The sequence below is a fragment of the Oncorhynchus tshawytscha genome, linkage group LG02 (assembly GCF_018296145.1).
Source record: "Oncorhynchus tshawytscha isolate Ot180627B linkage group LG02, Otsh_v2.0, whole genome shotgun sequence".
Lineage (NCBI taxonomy): Eukaryota > Metazoa > Chordata > Actinopteri > Salmoniformes > Salmonidae > Oncorhynchus > Oncorhynchus tshawytscha.
The window spans coordinates 56,817,029-56,826,400 of record NC_056430.1 but is presented as its reverse complement, the minus strand read 5'-3'; the positions used below and the strand labels follow the sequence as shown (position 1 = coordinate 56,826,400).

At 40.9% G+C, this 9,372-nt stretch overlaps 1 protein-coding gene across 1 annotated transcript; it reads right to left on the bottom strand.

Moving 5' to 3' along the window:
* Positions 1–5,220: 5,220 nt before the first annotated feature.
* Positions 5,221–8,869, bottom strand: tmem74b (transmembrane protein 74B). The gene is made up of 2 exons (XM_024385959.2): positions 8,439–8,869; positions 5,221–7,152 (listed from the first exon to the last, which is right to left on the bottom strand). Exon 2 carries the CDS (start codon positions 7,089–7,091, stop codon positions 6,336–6,338), a length of 756 nt encoding a protein of 251 aa, XP_024241727.1. The 5' UTR covers positions 7,092–7,152; positions 8,439–8,869; the 3' UTR covers positions 5,221–6,335.
* Between the last annotated feature and the right edge of the window lie 503 nt (positions 8,870–9,372).

Below are 9,372 nucleotides of genomic sequence, written 5' to 3'. Positions count from 1 at the left end.
ACCAGTCACACCTGGAATGTGCAACATTTGACCAATATTCTTTTCAGAATTTTTCAAGCTCTGTCAAATTGGTTGTTGATAATTTGTAGACAACCATTCAGGTCTTGGCATAGATTTAAGTCAAAACGGTAACTCGGCCACTCAGTCACATTCACTCTCTTCATGGTAAGCAACTACATTGTAGATTAGGCCTTGTGTTTTAGGTTATTGTCCTGCTGAAACAGTGGAGGCCGCTGAGGTGAGGACGGCTCATAATAATGGCTGGAATGGAGCAAATAAAGTCGTGGCCAAAAGTTTTGATGACACAAATATTAATTTCCAAAGTTTGCTGCTTCAGTGTCTTTAAATATTTTTGTCAATGTTACTATGGAATACTGAAGCATAATTACAACAATTTCATAAGTGTCAAAGGCTTTTATTGACAATTACATGAAGTTGATGCAAAGAGTCAATGTTTGCAGTGCTGACCCTTCTTTTTCAAGACCTCTGCAATCTGCCCTGGCATGCTGTCAATTAACTTCTGGGCCACATCCTGACTGATGGCAGCCCATTCTTGCATAATCAATGCTTGGAGATTGTCAGAATTTGTTGGTTTTTGCTTGTCCACCCGCCTCTTGAGGATTGACCACAAGTTCTCAATGGGATTAATGTCTGGGGAGATTCCTGGCCATGGGCCCAAAATGTTCCCCGAGCCACTTAGTTATCACTTTTGCCTTATGGCAAGGTGCTCCATCATGCTGGCGAAGGCATTGTTCGTCACCAAACTGTTCCTGGATGGTTGGGAAACGTTGCTCTCGGAGGATGTTTTGGTACCATTCTTTATTCATGGCTGTGTTCTTAGGCAAAATTGTGAGTGAGCCCCTTCCCTTGGCTGAGAAGCAACCCCACACATGAATGGTCTCAAGATGCTTTACTGTTGGCATGACACAGGACTGATGGTAGCGCTCACCTCGTCTTCTCCGGACAAGCTTTTTTCCGGATGCTCCAAACAATCGGAAAGGGGATTCATCAGAGAAAATTACTTTACCTCCGTCCTCAGCAGTCCAATCCCTGTACCTTTTTAGAATATCAGTCTGTCCCTGATGTTTTTACTGGAGAGACGTGGCTTCTTTGCTGCCCTTCTTGACACCAGGCCATCCTCAAAGTCTTTGCCTCACTGTACGTGCAGATGCACTCACACCTGCCTGCTGCCATTTCTGAGCAAGCTCTGTACTGGTGGTGCCCCGATCCGGCAGCTGAATCAACTTTAGGAGACGGTCCTGGCGCTTGCTGGACTTTCTTGGGCGTCCTGAAGCCTTCCTCACAACAATTGAACCGCTCTCCTTGAAGTTCTTGATGATCCGATAAATGGTTAATTTAGGTGCAATCTTACTGGCAGCAATATCCTTGCCTGTGAACCCCTTTTTGTGCAAAGCAATGATGACGGCACATGTTTCTTTCCAGGTAACCATGGGTGACAGAGGAAGAGCAATGATTCCAAGTACCACCTTCCTTTTGAAGCTTCCAGTCTGTTATTTGAACTCATTCAGCATGACAGAGTGATCTCCAGCCTTGTCCTCGTCAACACTCACACCTGTGTTAACGAGAGAATCACTGACATGTCAGTTTATCCTTTTGTGGCAGGGATGAAATGTTCATTTGCATGGCAAAGAGGGACTTTGCAATTAATCGTATCATTCTTCATTACTTTCTGGAGTATATGCAAATTGCCATCATACAAACTGAGGCAGCTGACTTTGTGAAAATTAATATTTGTGTAATTCTCAAATCTTTTGGCCACGACTGTAGAATGGCATCAAACCATGTGTTTGTATTTGATTCCATTCTGCTCCAGCTGTTACCATGAGCCCTGTCCTTCTCAATTAAGGTGCCACCCACCTCCTGTGTGCTGAAAGATGAATTCTCTCAGTGTGTGCTGGAAAGCAGACTGAACTGGTACAGGATTTCCTCTAGGATTTTGCATGTGCTTGGCTCCATTCCATTTCTTTTTCATGTTGAAAAACTCCCAAATCACTAACAATAAGAAGCATACCCCTAACATGACTCAGCCACCTTGAATCCTTGAAAATATGGAGAGTGGTACTAGGTAATGTGTTATAAGTGTTATGTTTGAGGCAAACCCAAAACAATTTTCAGGACAAAAGGTTAATTGCATTGCCACATTTTTTGCAGTATTACTTTAGTGCCTTGTTGCAAACAGAATGCATGTTTTGGAATATTTGAATTATGTGCAGGCTTCATTCTTTTCACTCTAAATTAGGTTAGTGTTGTGGAATAACTACAATGTTGTTAATCCATCCTCAGATTTCTCCTTTCACAGCCATTAAATTATGTAACTGTTTTAAAGTCACCATTGGCCTCAAGGTAAAATCTGAGCGTTTTTCCCTCCAACTGAGGAAGGATGCCTGTATCTTTGTAGTGCCTGGGTGTATTGATACACCATCCAAAGTGTAGTCAATAACTTAATTTGTAAAAATGTGTGTAGGCCAGTGACAAAAACAAAAATAATTCGGAATTTCATACATTTTTAATTCAGACTGGAAAACAACAATGTGGAAAAAGTCAAGGGGATGTGAATACTTTCTGAAGGAACTTTAACCCCCACACACACACAATCTAAAATTAACGTGAAAACATGCCTGTCATTATTTCAATCAATGATAGAACCTACACTTTATATCGCCGTTTGAACTTCTAACATGGAAGGGATAATAAGAAAGGGAGTGGTTGGTGACACACAGGAGTAGCCACTCACCGATTTGTCAACTCATAGCACAGTTACACCGCCAACACCGGCAAAACAACCACTATGCGGATGTCGGCCAGCGCATGTTAACGCTCGATCTGATTGAACCAGATGCACTAGGGTGCCATGTGGAACGGAGCCTCAGAGGGACAAGACACAGGGAGAGACATTCATTACTCTTCTCTGTCATATATGTTTACTATGCATGTCACTATAGGGACAAGCTAAGGTCTTGGACAGCAACATGTTAGTCAGCTAAACATCCACTGCGCATGCAGTCGCTAGCACAAAAAATCTATGCGTTGTCTACTACCAGTGGCAGAGGTTGTTTCCAATTATGATGTTGTGTCCTGTTGTGCTGGTGCATTCTAAGAGCTTGCCCCTGTAGAAATGGAGCACATGAAGTGGACACAGTTCTTGATTCTATGATAGTTGGCGAGAATAGTTAGCTTCTCGATCTAATTCATAAAAAAATGTTCATTTGAATCTAAATCTATCAATTAATTAACCTCAATGGTCAGTTCTAGGGTTTATATGTATTATTACAGACCCATAACAATGTGAACAGAAGGAATTACAGTAAAAAACATAGAAATATAATTCATAGAATGGACAAACCCCCTTTAGACCACAGCAATTTGACTGGATCACTCATGGGTATACACTCAATGTTTTAGTAATTATATTTCTATGGTGAAAACACCCAAAGGAAAACCTAGGGGATCTGACCCAAGGCATCTGTCTGAATTAAACTGGAGTAACAGGCAGACATACTCTGTGTACAGTATCCATTCTGGATTGCCCTCTGCATTCACTCAATAGTAGTTGTCCCACGTTTTCCATTCAGGTTCTGTTACCTCTCTAGTATTTGTGTGTCCTGCATTTCAGCGAATGTCCCTTTATCTGCAGCTCCACAGCCTACAATAATAGGATCAGGGAGTTTAACTTGTCAGACATGCTAAACCCCAGGCCTATGTGCCTTCTAATGCCATTGGGATTTAACTGGTCGTCATATTGGCAAGTGGAAAGCTAAAAGTAGCCTATACCTGCCCACTCATCTCACTGTCTTCTGACATAGTGACCCCTGACCCTTGATATCATCTTACATGAGATGTCCTTTAATGAACTTATTGAGCACTAGACCAGCCCTAAGTTGGGGTCGGTCAATTCCATTTCAAATCAGTCAATGGAATTGACCCCAACCCCGAACTAGCCAGATGGTCAGCATGGAAAATATGCACAAAACTTCCAAAGGGGCTCTCTACCAAAGTATGATGGCACTGCATAATGGCACTGCAGCTACATTGAAAAATCAAGATATTCAAAAAAGATACAAGAAGTATTCAATACACTGTAGAAAAATCTACCCGTGTTCCACTGCCTTTATCAATCAGATAACCAATTATATCACAGGACAGTCTTATTTAAATACACAGATGGTTCTGAATGTTTATATGGTGCTGTTAAGCAACAAAACAGAGTCAACCACAGAGGAAAAATAAAGAGGACACAAGAGACGTAGAGTTGAGAGAGAAGAAACAAAAGTTTGTCACGTTGAAATTATTCTTAAATTGTCATGAGGCATTGGATTTTGAGTTATTGGATTTTGACTTTATCTCACAAAATACATATGCAGTTTCAACAGCGTCCTCTTTGTTACTCTTGTGCCACCACATGCACTCGACTTTATCAAAATGTTGTTACATTACAGGCTTATTCTAAAATGAATTAAATAAATACAAACTCTTCATCAACCTACACAAAATACCCCATAATGACAAAGTGAAAACAGGTTTTTAGAGTTTTTGGCAAATGTATAAAGAATAAAAAACAGAAATACCTTATTTACATAAGTATTCAGACCCTTTGCTATTACACTCGTAATTGAGCTCAGGTGCATCCGGTTTCCATTGTTCATCCTTCATTCTTAAATGGAAGAAGTTTGGAACCACCAATACTTTTCCTAGAGCTGACTGCCTGGCCAAACTGAGCAATCGGGGCAAAAGGCCCTTGGTCAGGGAGGTGACCAAGAACCCAATGGTCACTCTGACAGCGCTCCAGAGTTTCTCTGGAGATGGGAGAACCTTCCAGAAGGACAACCATCTCTGCAGCACTCCACCAATCAGGCCTTTATGGTAGAGTGGCCAGACGTAAGCCACTCCTCAGTAAAGGCACACGACAGCCTGCTTGGAGTTTGCCAAATGTCAACTAAAGGACTCGGACTCTGCATTGTGTCCCGCCACCCACCCACCCCCTCTTTTACGCTACTACTACTCTCCATGTATCATACATGCAGTCACTTTAACTATACCTACATGTACATACTACCTCAATTAGCCTGACTAAGCAGTGCCTGTATATACCCTCTCTACTGTATATAGCCTCTCTACTGTTATTTTTCACTGTCTTTTATTTCTTTACTTATCTATTGTTCACCTAATACCTATTTTTTACTTAAAAATTGCACTATTAATTAGGGCCTGTAAGTAAGCATTTCACTGTAAGGACTACACCTGTTGTATTCGGCGAAGTGAAACTGATTTGATTTAATATTTATAATACATAAATGACTTATGTGCTGGTGGTTAACTCGCTGATTTTTAAAAAGAAAGCATGAGAGCAAGAGCCCGAGAGAGAGAGAGGAATTCACACCTACACTTCCATTATTAACTTTAGATGACTGTTTTACCGAATGACTGATGTCTTTATAAAGATAAAGGCTATATTTGTCCAAACCACTGGGATGATTGTGCGGACATCCTCCCCTTAACACATTATGATGTAAAAGTTGTTTCTAGTTTTCCAAATTTGGTATATATTTCTACATCATTATGAAATAAAATCATCGGTTTTCTTAAGTTAATCAAAAACCTGTCCAAAAGCCTCTAATGCAAATCTAAACATTTCACTTGCTTGGATTTTTGTTTGTTTGTGCTGCTGTATATTCTTACCAAGATCACGTTATAATAAAAATCCAATAGATTAAGTGGTTCCAGTTAGTTGCTACATATTTACCTTGGCTTATTGGCTCACAGGAGCTTGGTATGTTTACAGTGACTATGTTTAAGGCATATTGTATTCTTACATGATAATAATGTCCCGTGTGGCTCAGTTGGTAGAGCATGGCACTTGCAATGCCAAGGTTGTGGGTTTGATTCCCACGGGGAACAAATGTGAAAATGTCTGCACTCATGCTGGATAAGAGTGTCTCCTAATGACTAAAATGTCATGTAAATAACATTTGTAGGCCTATACATATTGTACATGTTTTGTTCATTAATAATGATATGATATCCAGACATACTGTATATTCAATTCTTAAAGAGTCCGATAGCCATTATTTGCATGTCAAGTTAGCCTATCCTATTCATTCCTCAAGGGTGCCCATTGTGCTTTTCATAGCCTATCTATTTCAGTCTCTGACTTGATCCTACATCTAACAATACATGATGTGCATTTCCAAATGTGCTCTTACATAGTCTTAACCACAGTCGGCTTACCTTGCTGGCTTCACTTTTTTACAAAGCCCGTTAAGTAATAATTACAACCCTTGAAATAGGTCTGTGGATAGAAACATGCTCCTTTTGTGCTACTCCTGTTGGGTGCCACTGTGCACCTGTGTTCCATCTGTAGGGCTAGTGGCTAGAGCTGTGGTGCCAGTGTGGCTAAGTTCACATTCAAACAGAGATTCTTCCCCCTCGCCCAACTGTCTCATCCGGAGGTGAATCGACCCGTATGTTTTCCTGGGTTGGAAAAATGTCCTCCGGTGGTACAGCTCACCTTTGCATATGGACACCATTAGCAAGATGGACAAGAGCATTCCCCCTAGAGTCAACAGTCCCAGGCCTGCTATGATACACTTGTCGAGGTGCGAGCCCAGTTGTGTGTAGTACATCTCCAGTTTCTCCATCTGACGAGCTGACACCAGGTCTGGGTTGACCTTAGCCTCTCGGGGAATGGTGTAGGCAGTGACCACCAGTACAATTCCACTCACCAAGAGCACCATGGCAAATAGAAACCCGTAGTCGAGTGAATGGTTTTTAAAGTCAGTCTCATGTCCCGCCTCAGAGCGGTGTGACAGATCATCTCGCTGGAAAGGCCTGGGTTGTGACTGATAGACCCTGTCATTAGACGTGGACAGATGAACACTTGAGCTGTCTGCTCCCTGGGGACTGAACCTCATCTCGTGCTCCTCGTCCTGATATGACGTGTTCTCGATTCCAGTGCTAACTACTGTCCGAGGTCTTGACTGGGTAGCTTTTCGCGGAGTTGTAGTGACCTCGCAGGCAGCGGGCATGTCGCCATCCCCCAATTCACAGAGCTCTACGGCATTCAAAGACTCCATCGAAATTCAGTCGATCTGCTCAGGTCATGATTTGGCCACCCTTCCTTATTTTGCCAAATACCTGCAGGAATATTTTAAATTGTGAAATAGCATTAACAGGCTGCATAGGTATCATGCATGCGGTGTCTGCCGCTCAAATTTGAATAGTAATTAATGATCTCAAAATGTTTAGAGAACATTTAGAAACAACGTTCTTCTGTGGAAATTTCAGTACTTCGGCATAACATTTTCAGCAGGGTTCCTCATGGTTCAATTTAAAGTCATGTTCTCAGAAAATTAAGAAAAGTTTCCATAAAAACCACAAGAAAACATTTATAAGAATATTATTTAAAAACATATACATTCCATTCTCAGTGTCAACAAAACTCTCTATCCTCTACCCTGTTAAGTGTGTTCAGGTGTGTTGGCCACAGCCATTAATTAGCCACACCTGATTTTAACAAGCACTTTTTTCCTTTGAAATGGAGTCTGTTTTAATAGACTAAAATTAACAGCTTTGTATGAGTTACAAAAATATGGCATGCTAGCTCCATCCTGGTGTCTCAGTGGATTAATTCCATGGATAGAGGACATAAAATAGCTTTGAATCTCACTGACTCTGTGCCACAATAAAGTGTTTGCATGATTAATTCTAAGCAAAATCATTTCTGTGCTTGGAGTTAAACTAGCAGTGTTATTAAAAGTCTTACAAAAAAATGTGTTCTCAGATTCATATAGAGGCTATCCTTATACTGACATTATGCATCTTAAAAACACTTCACTCAAGTCACTGATTGTAGGCTATTTATGGGAATGAATGCATTCCTCCCACCCTCTAACCTAGAAGGAAGACCATGTAGTGCGACTGGTAACACAGCTGCTCTGATTATCATTAAACTGGGTGGAGAGAGTCAATTCTTCAAAAAACGTTGATATGTTAACAAGAACAGACTTTTCACTATCAGTTTAGCCTACAATTAGCAGATTATCTAACAGTTTGATAAGGGTCTGTGACAATATATGCTACATATACCAAGAACAGTGGGCTACTGACATTTTTATATGATTTACATTTCATGAAATACCTTCTATTTCTGCCCATGATAGGGGTTTAATCGTCTTTAAAAACAGCGCAAAATCAACCCTGGCATGACCTTGATTCCCATCACAAAAACGTAGCCTATGTATTGGATTGAATTAGGTATGTTGACCGGTAGTATATATCCTATCTATATCTAAGTATCAATCAACTAAAGAGGACTATTCAACAAGAACCGCTTACACTACAATAATATTGTAAACATCCTATCCAAAAAAAGACAGCCTACTCTATTGATATATCAATATTAAACACCAAAATGGACCTACCCCCAAGCGTTGACGCTCCGGTGATAAGATGTTGTAGTGCAAAGATGCCGGTTGTTTCGAGGGGGACCGAAAGACCTAGAGAGCAACTGGCCATGCGCAAACAAACGGTGCCATGAAATTGGTGGTTGAAAGGGAGCGCATCGCTTCAGCTGGTTGTGGAGCTGACAGTAATGACATTAAAAACGTTTACCTGCACTATGGGGGGTGATATGTGTCAGAATTAAGCCTAGTCAACCATACTACCACGTGGCTGTCCATTGAACTTCTGACTGACTTGACATGTGTAACGAACATGCATAGTTTATATTAATTAAATCTCAACCATAAATGTTAAAAATGTACAGTTTTTCCCATGCACGCCGACATTCCGAAGTAGCCACCTAGTGTAGCCTATGGCTTGTGTTTTTCCTGTTATCGCTATCCTGTTATCCCTAATTGCCTAGAAAAGATTATGTCCAATCTATAGGTAATCTGTCTAACATCGCATGGTATGTTATCTTATCTCGCTGTATAGCCAATCACAGACTCTGTTGTTACCAGTTCCCTGTAACCTACATCAGACAACCAATAAGAGTTGTGTCCATGGCTTTCAGTCAAATAGAGGAGTTCATAGGTGTTCCCAGAGGGTCCATGCTATTCAGGATTGTTGGGATATCACTCCCTCAATCAACTATACATGTAAAATGGTTAAGTTTAGTGTTAGCTAGGGGTTATAGTTTAGGGTTCAGGGTAGGGACGTCCTAAGGAATCTGGATTGTAGTGACCGTTCATAGAGTGAGAGAAGGGCACGTTATTTGAGAGCTCGGCGGCGACACAGACATTCATTATTTATTTATTTTACAAGAGACAGAAGCAATTTTCGAGAGTGTCTGCCCCAGATAATTATTTTCAACGACTCTAAGGAAACTATCAAGATCTCCCTGATCCGATTGAG